The sequence below is a fragment of the Echinops telfairi genome, unplaced genomic scaffold (genome assembly GCF_000313985.2).
Source record: "Echinops telfairi isolate 266 unplaced genomic scaffold, ASM31398v2 ScPeMD7_7467;HRSCAF=8505_1, whole genome shotgun sequence".
In the NCBI taxonomy this organism is placed as follows: domain Eukaryota; kingdom Metazoa; phylum Chordata; class Mammalia; order Afrosoricida; family Tenrecidae; genus Echinops; species Echinops telfairi.
In genome coordinates, this window is record NW_022111368.1 from 14288320 (window position 1) to 14302581 (window position 14262).

The 14262-nt window shown below is 46.9% G+C and overlaps 1 protein-coding gene across 1 annotated transcript in view; it reads right to left on the reverse strand.

Annotated features, from left to right (window-relative positions):
* The window catches only part of SH3RF3 (SH3 domain containing ring finger 3), a gene marked incomplete at its 5' end in the record, with an annotated part of 526008 nt that overhangs the window by 78529 nt on the left and 433217 nt on the right, over positions 1-14262 (reverse strand). The window contains 2 exons of the mRNA XM_045283818.1: positions 8304-8557; positions 12440-12610. Coding sequence (XP_045139753.1) covers positions 8304-8557; positions 12440-12610 — 425 coding nt within the window. The remainder of the gene's footprint in view (positions 1-8303; positions 8558-12439; positions 12611-14262) is intronic.

Here is a 14262-nt window from a genome sequence, read left to right on the forward strand (position 1 = left end):
GATGGTCAAATAGATCAGATGAGATTTACCTTTTGATTTCACCCATCCTGTGTGCCCCAGCCTTGTCCTGAACTAGACAGCTATTCTACTAGTTGGTAATAACACAACAGGTGCTAGTTCCTGCAAAGAGTCAAGCCAACAGCCAGAAGGTGTTTGAGAAAATGCTGTTCCTGGGTCCTGTTCCACAGACTGATTTCTCTATCCCTCAACTCTTTAAACTTCCCGTGTTTTAAAGTGCCAGTAACTGAGCCCCTGAATGCCATCGTTCCCCACCTCATAGACGGCTATGTCCATTCAATAGGCACTTAATAATTAGGAGATGAATGAATAAGTGACCCTCTTAATATCAACTTTGCCCTTTCTTTATTTTCAGGGTTATAATGTCACACCTCCATGCATGAAATGGAATATTGGTTATAACTGCCCCAACTACAAGCCTCTCTCCCCACCCATCGACATTCAGACCCACCCCACCCTCTGGGCTTAGAAGATGGAAGGTCTTCCTGATGCAAATCACTTTATCCTCATTCCTGATCCCTTAGCCTTCCCATCTGCTCAGGGGGAAACTGAAGCCTGTTGCCTGTTCTCCTCTCTCCCACTTTTACTCTGTTAGTAGATTTCCCTTTAATTTAGTAACCAACTTAAATGTCTGCCATTTAAAAGATAATCATCCTTCTATGAGTTGTCCTCCTGTAGCCGGTGCCTCCTTTTCTTGATATCTCATGTTCTCAAAAAGCTAGTCTCCATTGAGTCTGTCTCACCCGTCATTCATCCCATTGTAAGTAATTTGTATTTGTTCGCTGGTAGTTTCCACAACATTTTCTCTATCTTTTGATGTGCACATGTTGGTATGAAGAGCGGTTTCACTTTCTCTTGGGTAAGTTCCTAGGAGGGCCCCCTCTGTGTTTGTCTACACTCACCTTGTTTCAGTTTTCAAACACACCAGGCTTCTGCTTATCTCAGCGCTTTTTATAGGCTTTCATTCTGTCTGAAACACGCTCCGTTCTCGCCAAGTTCAGGTCTTAAAGATAGTTTTGCTTCTTCAGGGAAAGTGCCATCTGCACGCTAGACTACTCCTTCCTACCTTTTGTTCCAACCACACCAAGCTAAACAACGTTACACCAAATCCTGAAGTTGGTCTTTGCATCGGCTTGTCCCTCTGCCTACAATTCTCTTCCCCTTTTGTCTGCTTGGATAGTTCCTATTTGCCCTTCAAGACCCACGGCACTGCCACATTCAGTTGGGACTTTCCATAAGCCTGTCCTCCTGGCTCCGCCCCCTCTCCTCCCCAGTCCCCATCTGAATGACCCAGCTCTCCTCCAGGCTTTGTTAGTGTCCTTGTTCGCGTCCACTGCGGTGCTTCTCAAACTCTGTTGAAGACATTTGTTTCCTTCTCCTGAGGCCGAAATGAGGTCAGGCTGGCTCTCCTTTCTCTTCCCAAACCCTCGCAGTGCCTGGCCTGTAGCTAGCTCTCTCTCAGTGCCTTGTGTTTTTCCCTTTCTGATGAACAAATGGCCGCATTGGGATGTTGGCCCTGCTAGCCACTGATAGGAGGACGTGTGGGACACTGAGCCCTTTACAGGAAGGGCTCTGCCCTTGGAAAGCAGAGTCCCATTAATCAAGTAGAACAAATCATATTGGATGCTATGGCCAATGCAATTAAGTCTTTGTCAAACTCCCGACTTTGGCTTGAGATGAGAAGGTTGATGAAAGGCCTCCCCCTGGCTGGGTTGGGGTCTGCTGAAATGGGCAATTACTGCAGGGAACAATCCATTACTTGTACTGTCAACAGTGTTTTTTCTCTTTCTAAATGCAGAATGAAGAGGAAAACGCTATGGGAACTCAGTGGCATTTAATTTACTGATATGACTCAGCAGGAGCCATTTTTTAACCTGGCCCGTGACAGCAGGGGTGTGGGGACAGAGCTGGATGTTATACTGCACTGGGGAAGGAGCCATGTTCACCATCCCGAGCCTTGCTTCTCCCATATGTAAAATTAAACTGATGGGAAAAAATGCTTGTCAAACCCTACTGGTTACTATGGTGATCGATGACTGAGATATAATGTTATAGACTCCTAGCCATGCCAATTCCTTTTGGTACTGCTTGTTATTCCACGGAGGACTGGCAGGGCTCAATTTCCTTCTTCAAGTTGGAAAGTTTGCTAGCAAGGTATGGCATGCACAGGCTATTATATCGGTTATTTTGCCCGGGTAACCAAGGCTGCCGCACTGTCATGCTGAGGGGCAGTACTTTCCAACCTGCCTCGTGTCATGGCACAGTGGGAAAGGCTTGTGTGGCATACTGGGTAGGATGTGTGTGTGTGTGTGTGTGTGTGTGTGTGTAGGATGTTTATAACCAGAAAATTGACATGAACTTTGGCTGCCCCCGTTCCTTTCTGGCAGTTCCAGGGACTAAGGGGACCAGTCTGTCAGCAAACTTCTGACCCACTTAGGGCATCATAGCTCTTTTGTAGATCACTGGATCACTTACAAGACACTGGTCGCATCCCTGGCTCTCTTCTCTTCCTGTGGCCATCAAGTCGATTCCCACTCACGGTGACTCTTGGGTGTCAAAGGGCCGCACTCCCCAAGGCCGTCTTTATGACAGCAGATCCCAGTCCTGGCTTCCACAGCACTTTCCGGTGGGTTCAAACCTGACCTTTTGATTAGCAGACGACTACAAGGTGCTAGTGCACTCACTCCCGGAGACCTTATTCCTAACTGGAGGGTACGAGTAAACACCAGGGATGAACTTAAAGCATGCGATGAGTATGACGTATTGGACGGCAAAGACTAGGGGTGAGGAGTCTGGCACAAGATAATACTGATAGGGAGCTGTCTCATTATGGAGACAACTAGCTCTTCCCCAGAGCTTCATAGGTTACGATGGGAAGGAAGCAAATACCACCCCCACCACCACCCCCAAACACTCCAGCTCATTCTTGGCGAATTCAAGCAAAGAGGAAATGTATGAAGGGCACCTTATTCAAGCCTGGGCGTCAGCCTTAAAGACTCTGCAGCCCAGAGCCCCTGGGAGGTTTCACCTTGACGTTCTCATCACTGCTGCTGACGTGGACATTGCAACTCATGGTGCTGGGGACAGGTGCCAGAAGTTCTAAACTGCTGTCTCCAGACTTCTAGGTGTTTCTCGACTCTCACAGCCTAAGAGGAGCCACATAACACCTATTCCTCATGATTTTGTCTTCAGAAGTGATGGTTTCAGGGCCGAGTATCTCAATTCCTAAAGTTTCAGTCATGTGCTGTCATGTTCACTACAAGGCAGGATGAGAAAACAGGCTGTGCCTTCTATCAGAGTGAAACACACACACACACACACACACACACACACACACACACGCACGGTCCTGTTCAAAGTCGGCAAGGGGCCACAAACCGACAAGTGTCCATGTCATGTTCAAGACACCATGCCCAAACACAGGCCATCATCTTCTCTAAGAAATACATTGCTTTCTGATGTTTTCTACGTCAGGAATCATCATAGGTTTTCTCCCAATCCAGAACCGTGGAAATGCATGTACTCCCTAGACAGAAACCTTAAATCCATCGCTGAGTCTTAACCATTCTGCTTCCTAATCTGTGCTCAAGTCTGCAACACAGCTCCCTTAGTTCAGGCCCATCATTACCTCTGATCTGGGAAAATCCACAACTTTCTAATGGGCGCCTTTCCTTGAGCCCAGCCAGCAAACACACTGCCTCCTCCTCCATACTGTACGGTGGTGATATGAGTTAAGTGTTATCCTCTTGTCTTAAGAGATAATGGGTCCTCATTGTCCCAAATGCAACCTCCTTATAGCCCTTGACAGGCCTGTAGTGGTGCAAACACTAGGTGGTGCTTTGCTGCTAAACAAGAGGTTGATGGTTTGAGCCCAACTTTCTTGAGTGGCGTTGTAGATGGAAAGGTCTGTTGATCTACTTCTATAAAGATCACGAGCAAGACAAGCCCGGGGAGCAGTTCTGCTCTGTCCCCTATGGGACCACGTGTCCCAATCAACTCAGTGGCACAGAGGACACGGCTCCTTTGCTAACTATTTACTTTCTTCACTCACACGCGTTGAGTGTGTTGATGTTTTCACTTTTGAACAGAATCAGAAAACAGGCTGCACAGAGTCCCAGCGAGTCAGAAATGAATTGATGGCAATGAGTTTGAGTTTTGATGAATACACCCTAAGTGCTATCCTCTATTCTCGGCACATTAGATGCGAGGAGATAAATGTCACTTATCTCCCTATTTTACAGAGGGGAGACGGAAGCTCCAGCAATAATGGCAGCCTATTTGAACATAGGTCTGTCTGTCTCCCATGCCTGTGCCCTCAACCCAGCCTCTGAATGTTCTATCTTTATTGAACGACTTGCAGCCAGTTGAGTAAAAATGTGCTGTGTCATGTTTCCAGTAGTTTAAATATATGTTCCTTCTGCTTGAAATGACTCCTTTGCTCACATGCCTAAGTGTTAATCACCCTGTGCTGCTCATTCTACTAAGGAGTTCTTCGGTGATGGCTCTCCTAAGTCTTCCATCCCTCACTCCAACCAGCTCCAGATTTAGACTTGCCCTCCACTGGAGAATTCAACAAACAACTTCGGTCCACCACTGATCAAACATGCAAACAAGATGCATTCATAATTACTAGTGATTGGAATGTAAAAGTTGGAATCAGGAAGGACCTCTAGTTGGAAAAATAGAGCCTTGGTGATAGAAACCAAGCTGGAACTTGTGTGATAGAACTTTGCAAGGCCAAAGACTTCTTCATTGCAAATAAGTTCTTCAGTATCATAAGTAGTGACTACACACATGCACCTTGGAGAGGGACTACACACACTCCAACTGACCACATCTGTGGGAGAAACAACGGAGCAGCTCAAAATCACCAGCCTAATCAAGGGCCAATCGTGAGACACCTTAATTGCTCAAATGCAAATTTAGGCTGAAGCTGAAGAAAAATAAAACAGGCCAATTAGAGCCAAAATATAACCAGGAGTATACTCATATTACTTTAAGACTATCTCAAGAACACATTTGGTGCATTGAACACTAGCGACTCAACCCCCACAACTAGTTGTGGAGTGATATCAAGAACACTGCATGTGAAGAAAGCAAAAGGTCATTAGTCAGAAAGGAAAAGATCAAAGTGGGTGTCAGAAGAGGCTCTTAGTCATCAAACGGAGGAGCTAAAGCAAATGCAGGAAAGGATGACAGAAATGAACTGAACAGAAAATTTCAAAAGGCAGCTCGAGAAGACAAAGTATTCTGATGAAACGTGCAAAGACCTGCAGGTAGAGAAGCAAAAGGGAAGAGAACACGTTTAGCATATCTCAAGTTGAAGATAAAATTCAAACCTCAAGTTATAATACTGGTGTATTGTATGGGCAAAATATTGAACCGCACACAAAGTACCAAAAGAAGATCCAAGTCACAGTACTAAAAATAATTAACTGACGGTCAGCCCGTTCAGGAGGTAGCAAATGATCAAGAATGGAAGGTACTGAAGGGCAAAGTCCTGGTTGTACTGAAGGCAATAGTGACAAACACAGCCACAGGAATTGAGGGAATCCCAACTGATGTAGAGCTGAGAGCATTCATGTATTTATGCCAACCAATCTGAAAGATAGTAGCTACCTGGCCAGGAATCCAGTGGTGTATTATTGCATGGGGAAAATCTGCTGGAAAAACTCCCTTTAAAGTGATAAAAAGCAAAGATCTGACCTTGGGGACCAAGGTGTATCTGATCCACGCAGTGGTATTTTCAGTTGCCTCATAGGCATGCACTAATGGATAGGGAAGGCTGACAAAGAATCGGTGCTTCTGAGTGATGGTGCAAGTGAATATTATTGCCTCTACCACGGACTTTCAGAAGAATTGTTTAAATTTTTGTCCTGGAAGAAGTACACTTGGCATTGTCCTTAGAAGCAAGAAGGGTGAGCCTTTGTCTCACATACTTTGGCCATGATGATATCAGCATGGATTATTCCCCGGGAAAGGACATTATGCTGGGGAAAGCAGAGGGTAAGCCAAAAAGAGAAAGCCCCTCCCTGAGATGGATGGACACGGTGGCTGCCACAATGGGCTCTAACAGAGAAACCATAGCAGGACTGGGCACGGTCTCGTGTTGCCGTACATGGTGCTGCTGTGAGTTGGAACAGACTTGAGAGCACCCAACAAGAGTCAAACAGCAAGTCATAAGTTCAAGACCCATCCCACTCTGGGATGACCTCATTACCTTGATGGACACCACCCAAGAAAGGCCCTTCTTTCTTTCCCCTCCAGGAGGACATTCACAGGCACAGGGGTTAAGATTTTAACATATCTTTTGGGAGACACCATTTAATCCATAATAGATTGTTTATATTACATTTAGATTCTCCTGCAAGGGGGAAACACTTCTTTCCATCCTGTGTAAGCCTGAATTGGCCATCAGCATGGATATATGCAAACCAGTTTCACTGAAAGAGTAGACAGTGGGCGATAGCTTTGAGAGATGGACATTGACCTTCTCTCTTGGTCTATCGGCTAAGACTGTGGGGAAAATATCATTTCTACGATGTTAAGTGTTATCTTCATTTTTCACACCAGAGACGCTGCTCTCTGAAGCACTGCTAAGGAAGCATCTTCTGGTTGGCTGGATGTTTAGAGAGAGTGTGATTTATGACTCCAAGTGATCTACATGATTTTCCCCCCTTACATTTTACTTTTAGAGAAAGAAAAGATTTCTGAGAGAAGAGAGTTGGGACGTGAAGGGAACTTCTGTAACCTTTAATAGAAATTAAAGTTGCTGCCTTCTGTCTAAGGTATCTGCTATGCGCAGGCTTAGGTCACTCAGTGCTATGACTGCTGAAGGTCACTTGGTATGGGCATCCATCTGGAGGCATCATGCAAGTCAAAGTTTAACAGGTCTTACTGGCCAATGTTAAGCTTTCAAGACTGACAAGCAATGACAAGCTAAGCTTTCAAGCAATGATAAGATTTATTTCCATTCTTGAAGATCCATCTCCTAATTTTCTTGCATCTCAACCATCCAGGGACAAACCGGTCCTTCATTAAGAGATGCTAGTGTGTCTATTGGTAATGAGCACATGAAGACAGGGATCAATGACAATGATCTCTCAATCTCAGAGTCCTGGCAATGCTGTTGGGTCAGTATTCAGTGGAAGGTTGGTGGCTCAAACCTACCCATAGCTCCCTGGGGGAAAGATGAGACTATTTCTGTTCCCACGAAGATTCTCTGCCTCGGAAACCATAGATAGGGCTTCTGGGAGTTGGAATTGACCCACTGGCAGTGGGTTTGGTTTTAGGTTTAATCTCAGAGCACACTAGAGAGGAGATACTCTATATTTGTGTCTCATGACCAGCAAGCGCTCTGTCCTGTGAAGTGCTGTTTACTGGGGAAGCTGAAGGGCCTAGCAAATGCAAGGTCAATGTGGCCGACTAACAACTGCCTCATTGGAGGAGTCATCTGACGGCATCAAAGTTAATCTTACTAGTCCATGCAGTCTTCTTGCTACAGAGAAATATGTAAATATTTGTGAAATCTCTAATCCATCTCAGCTGCCAGGATAGGGTAACAGGATAAGTCAAGCGAACTTCCTGGAGGCCAGCAGCAGTTTATGATTATGATGAGCAAATGCAATCTGCCTTACCATGGATTGCCTGATACTGGGACCAAAAGTGTTTCTCGTTAACTTGTGTCCTAAGTTAGTTAGTTTATTGTGCCAACCTGGTGGATATACACGTGGGGTTAATTGAAGGGCAGAGGGATACATGGGTTGGTGAGCCTCGCCTTTCTAGTTTTTCGGGTCTCTTGCTTTCTGACGGTCGGACCAGGGTGCAGCTGCCTTAGGCAGTTCCCTGTTAGCTGGCTAGGCTCACTTTCTGCAAGACATCCCTGAGGAGAAGCCACATGGACCTACCCTGATGCAGTCCTGGGTGCTGGACCACCCGTGTGGAGACCCCTACCAGCGCTGAGATGCTTACATATTCACTGACTCGGCTTTCCTCCTGCAGTCGGCATCATTGCATCTGTTTTGTGAGATGGAGGAAGACTTTGTGGATTGGTGTTGGACATATGGATCATATGGATTAATGGGTTAATGTTGGACTTGTGGGCTTGGGCAGCACTGGGTTGGGATGTTTTCTTGATGTGCACTTAACCTTTATATAAAATTCTCTCTTATACATAGGTTTCTGTGGATTTGTTTCTCCAAAGTACCCAGACTAATACATGTCCCAAAGACTCTGTATCCAAATTCTTTGGCACAGGAGAGGCCCCGGAGAGCCAAGGTACATACCTGTTGGGATGGTACTCCGGGCTTGGCTGGCCACTGGCTGGGCTGAGTGCCGCAGACAACTGCCCATCGGGGGAGAGGCTGCCTGGTGCTGGGCATGAGCCTGAGGTGTAGTGAGAGGAAGGGCTGGTCTGGTGGCAGTGGCTGGGCTGCTCAGACTTCCCCCACCTGGATGGATGGTGGTGGTCATCCCTTTGGCCAGCGGAGACCCTCCCAGGACATTATTCCGGGGTGGTCCAGCCCCTCCTACAGGAACCCTAAGGTCAGAAAGAAGAATCCAGTTAGGAGAGAGGGCTCACAGGAATTCATGCAACACAGGCGACCGGCAAAGGCTCCCTATTACCTACTAGCCTGGGGAGATTAAAACAATGTGGTTGAGTGAATACAGTCCCCAAAGCAATGGCCAAAATATTCTTACAGTTGAACGATGTCCAGCGCTCCAGCTTAGAAGGACACTTTTTATAAAACCCTCACGGGGACAACTTTCCGTGTGACTGTTCACGAAATAGCAAACTGTCCAGAAGAAACAGAAGAACACTCTTAAATCAATCAACTATTTGGTAACAGAGCGTCTGCCTCAAATCATTCTACTAAGCAGCCGTGTGTCCCCAAACACATCCAGAAAACAAGAAGTAAATAAAAAGGATGACCGAGTCACGTCCCACCAGGCTTTAAAACAGCTCACAGCGTGGCAGGGGAAAAAAACAATGGAAAAGCAGCTGACTCCCCCTGGAGGGGGCCGCCATTTTGGTTCTGCCGGCCTCTGACCAAGACTTCTGGGAAAGGGCACAGAAAACAGGACACCGTTCTCAGGGATTTCAGAGAACTTGCGGTTTCATTCTAGAAATAGATGTCCCTTTACCCTAATGTTCCCAGATGAAACCAGTTTAGAGTGTTTAAATAATACAAGAAGAACACAGGAACTTTGTTACTTGGGCTTTGGGCTCCTGTCCTCACATGTCCTTTGACTGAAGTCATGCAGTAGCTGGGGAGTGTAAGGTACTGCAGATCTGAGGGGCTTGAACGCTTTCCGGGGCTTGGGTTCAATGTGCTTGGAATTTGACCAAGTGGCTCCAGAAATCAGCAGCCGGCAAAATCTCCTGGTCCCTTCCGTTTCGGATCTCAATCTTGATGGCACAAAGGAATGCCCGGGTAGGCTCCTGATCTCCCGGGACAGGCCTCAGGACACGATCTCCTGGCATGGTTTGGTACAATTGGGCGAGGACTTCAATCGAGAGGAACCCCATCCTGAGCAGGAGCACCCGGCCAGTGTGTCTGAGCATTGGATCCTACGACTGGGACCCAACCATCAACCCCTCCACATCCTTCTGGAGCAGGACTTCTGTTTCTTTAGTCCATTGAGCAGTCTTGACATTAACCTCTGGCGCTCAACTCCGTCAGCACCATAGCCCCAAACAAGATGTGTAACTAAAAACAAACACACAAAAGCACCCCCTCACATTCACCACCTGTTAAACTCACGTTTAGCCTAAAAATAAAATTTAATTAAAATAAAGTGGACCCACAACTTATGGGTCACTCACTAGCAAGATTCTATAGACACGTCTGACCACAACAGATGCAGACTCCCATCTGCTTCTAGTTTGGCCGTGATAAATCCCCTTCTCCTTCTTTCTCGAAGAGCCATTTAGCAAAGGTGTACAGACTGGGTTTCCTGAGTACATGCTATCATTTCTGGCAGCCAGACATCCTCTCCATCCTAGTTTGACATGAACTCTGACTGTCCTCAAAGGTTGTACAGCTATCAGATCCACGCGAACACTCAGCGGCAGGCCCAGGAAGAGCCTGCCAATCCTGCAGAGCATTGCAGCAGGCCTGGCAGTGAGCACAGTTGTGTGGATACAGGTCTGTCTGCAAAGGACTGTGCCTTCTGCCCATCTGCTTGGCCTCTGTCCTAAAGAGCCACTGCTTTTAGTTGGGTAAATGCTGGAAATTTCCCTTAAGAACAGCAAGGAGCTTGGATCCGAGAGGTTATAAATCTGCAGAGTTACAGGGAGGGTGGGGGGCAGCTCTCCTCCACTTCTGTGACAAGACTGTGAAGCCTTTCTTCCCAAGGTGAGCGATGGAGCTGGGTCAGGCAGCCAGTGCGAGCCTTCGAGGGGCTCCTGACAACGCCTTCTCCTGGTGACCAGACAGTGGCTACCCAGTGCCCCTCCCAATCACACTGCAGTGACCGCGAGGATCTCGGTTCAGTGATGTGAGCTAAGGGGCTCTTCTCTTGCTCTTTGTCTTCCGAGGTTGAAGACTGAGAAGGCTTGAAGGGAAAGAACAAACGATGAGGCTCACAAACAATGACGGGGTGAGTTGACCCAGGTAACCGAAAGCGGTTCAAATCTCATTCATTCAAGAATTTTCTCATTAAAAAAATTAAAAATGGCCTATACGGTATGGAAAGACAGCTGTTGAAGCTGAATCCTTATCAAAACCACCAGATTCCACATGTTTAATCCACCTGCGCTTGATGAGCACCTGGTACGTGCAAACGGCATGCAAGGAGCTGTAGGAATGCAAAACTGGAGACGGCTGTGATCAAGGTGCTTCTGAGCTGGCCACCACACCAACCCCCTGATCACAGGCAGCGCCCACAGAGAGCATCCATTGTGGCAGTTGTGTGTGTGTGGGGGTGCGGGTGGGGGTGAGGACAGGTTTTATGGAGCAGGTGGCCAGAGTATTGAGGTCTTGTAAGGATATGTTGGACTGATTTTTGCAGTTGGAGGAGATGCAAAGGTATCGCGGATTTGGGGAGAGGGACAGGGCAGCCCAAGTGGTAAACTGCACGGTGGCAGCAGGGGATGACAAGCAGTTCAGCGTGACTGGATGACAGGGACAGAGCCTAGAGGTCACAGAAGGACTTGGAGAGTTGGTGTGGAATCAGGTGATAGAGGATCCTGAATGCACACAAGGAAGCCATATTTAAAATTTCATCATTAGATCCCTGAAAGGTGGGGGAGTCGTTCCCCACTTATAAATAAACAGCAAGAGAACCACCTGGGAGACCCATCACCTAAGTAGGTATCTTTCAGCTCCGTGTTACTGGAGTTTGAGGCATGGGGCATTTCTTGAAATCCCTGCTGAGGGGCATCTGAACTCCATGAGTTCAATCATCTCTTAATCCTTTTCCTTCCATACCTTTCTAGATTCAGGCCAGACTCCATTCTCTTCCTCAAGTTCTGACTGAGCACCAGGAAGCATTCGGTTAGCGAATGTGTTGAGTAAAAACCACTGCAAGCAAGGACTATTGGTACTCTCCCATCTACCTCCTTACACAACTTTGAGAAGTTTGAATTGGTCTAACAATCAGCGAAAGATTTCAGATCTTATTTTCCTTTGTGGCTGTCATGTTCCAAGGGGAATAGAATCCCAAAGGCCACAGTTTTAAATGTATGTGTGTGTCTTCGAGTGTGAACACAGGGAATTGTCCATCAGGGGCTTCCGTGAGTATGGCCGAGAGACACGAAGTCAAGCAGCGGCATCTCTCATCGCAATGGACAATTCTCAGACAACTCTGGGCTACCTCTTTGGTGAAATTTCAAAATAACTTTGCAAATGTTTTTTTTAATAAAAATAACAGAATCATAGAAGATTTGTAAACACAGGAAAGCACACGGAAGACAATTTTTAAAAACCACCTAGCATGTTAACCCTTTAGTACCATTGTTATCCCTTGTCCTTTGCAGATGTACATATATGCTTTATGCGCCATAGGTTTCGATGTGATAATAGGCACACTACGCACATGTACGCATGCACATATGCATGATCTTTGGCGACTTTCTCATCCCTGGTTAGTAATTGCTGTTCTTTCAACTCTAATTCATTCTGTTTCCATCCTTCTCTTTTAGGGAGCCAGTGTCGTCTGAGGTTAAATCACACAAACCCGGCTAGACAGGCAAAATGACTGTCAGGATCTCCCTTGCTTTGTCAACCAGAGTCACTGCTGCAAGGAGACCTCGGAGCTCCTGTGACCAGATCCCTATGGGCAGTCGTGGGCTTTGTTCTCGTCTGGATTGTCCCTTGTTGGGATGGTCCAGACCACAGCATTCCCGCTAGGCAGCGACAATTGCATTCGGAGAACTGCAGGGAAAGCTTACTGATTTCCAGGTCTGCTCAGCCCTCACCTGGAGACAGGCGTGACGTAGTTTCCAGGGAACACTCCTGAGACCCCAGTCCTGAGGGACGTCCCCTTGAACCAGCCATCCTGGCACTTCTCAATGACTCGGTACATCTCGCCCTTACGCAGCTCTAGCTCGTCGTTCTTCTGGGGCTTGTAGGCGTAAAGCGCCAGGTACCTGTGGGTGAGAGAGGAAGGGCCAGCAGTAAGTGGATAAGTTCATGGGGTGGATGGGCACAGGAACACCTGCATCACCTGGGACACACTTGAGGGCTCATCTGGGGGTGAAGCCTACCTAAAAAAGCGTAGCTGATGTCTGTGGGGGTTTTGCAGGTAAAAAAGAACTTGCACACACTTCATATCTGACTTAATCTTGATAATAAATCAATGACATTGACAGGAAAGATGGCAAAAAGGACATCACTGGAACACCTGTGAGAAGCTGGGCCCAGGGCCAAGTGTGTCATAAACCCGGGTGGTAGCCATTTGTGTTAGCCTGGGTAGACTAGAGAAACAAATCCAGGGAGACGCATATATGTATAGGAATGAGCTTTATTTCAAAGAGTGATTGTATCTTAATAAAACATTCCAGCCCAGTCCAGATCAAGTTCATAAGTCTGATATTAGCTCATATGTCTGATACCAGTCTACAAATTCCTCTTCAGACTCATGCAACACATGCAATATGCCAAATGCAGGAAGATCACAGGACAGTGGGTGGAAAGTCTTGTGGATCCAGTGGCAGTGGAAGCATCTCAACCCTGGTATGGGTCTCCATGTGGCTCCTCCAGCTCCAGGGCTCTGGCTGCCATCAACATAGCTCCGTCTGGCTTGTCAACAGGAATGTGAAGCAGAGAGAGTGTGTGTCCCGCTTCCAGGAAGGGAGTCAGAAGTTCCTAGAATCCTCAGGAGAAGGCCATGCCCACACAGAGGCCTCATTGGCTATGACCTGATTGACAGGCTAGACTCCACCCCTTTGCTCAAGTTGACAGGAGAAGTTATGTAACTGCCACACCATTTCACCGCTGAAGCTCCAGGTCCTGGGAGTGAAAGGCTGGGCCCCCAAATCCATAGTAGGGCAAGAACAGGCTGGGAGCCTTGAAGCCAGTCACTGATCCTTGAACTCATCTCCATTCCACAACCTTGTTCTGGTTCTGGGAGGGCAGAGGAAGCATTGTCACTTGTCCATTTCATAGATGGGAAACCAGCTTCGGTGAGGTTAATCAACTCTCCCAAGGCCCTAGAACACCCAACAAAACCATTGGCTGTCAAGTTGATTCCAAGTCGCAAAGACCACGTGTGATGTGTGCAGAGCGCTCCATCGCTTTGGTGGCTCTGATCTTTCAGAAGCTGAACACAGCCTTCCTTCTGGAACTGCCAACCTTTTAGGAAGGAGTTGAGCGCTTAACCATTTGGGCCAACCGGAGGGAAAGGCCCTATAGTGTGTATCCGAACAGGATCCCTCAGGCGAGGTCTTGAACTTCACATCCTCCCCACCCCCATTTTTTCATTCTATCTAAAGTAAGAGAAACCAAGTGTGAACCTAGGAAGCATTTGTAGACTGACTTTTCTGGATTTAGTCTAAGGCAGCTTTTGGCTTATCTGCCTGATGTAAATCTAATAAATCTGAATTGGAAAAGATCTCAGAAGCCTTTTGAAAGGAGCAGACTGTCTAGTTAGGAAACTGTTAGTCTTCTTTTCCCTTGTGATCTGTGTGCGATGACTAGTTCATTCAAATTCTACTTTTCTTTTAAATCTTACTTGCAGATAAGAAAACATCAAATTATGAACACAGTTGTGAAAATTCTGGTCTGGAGTTTACAAATGATG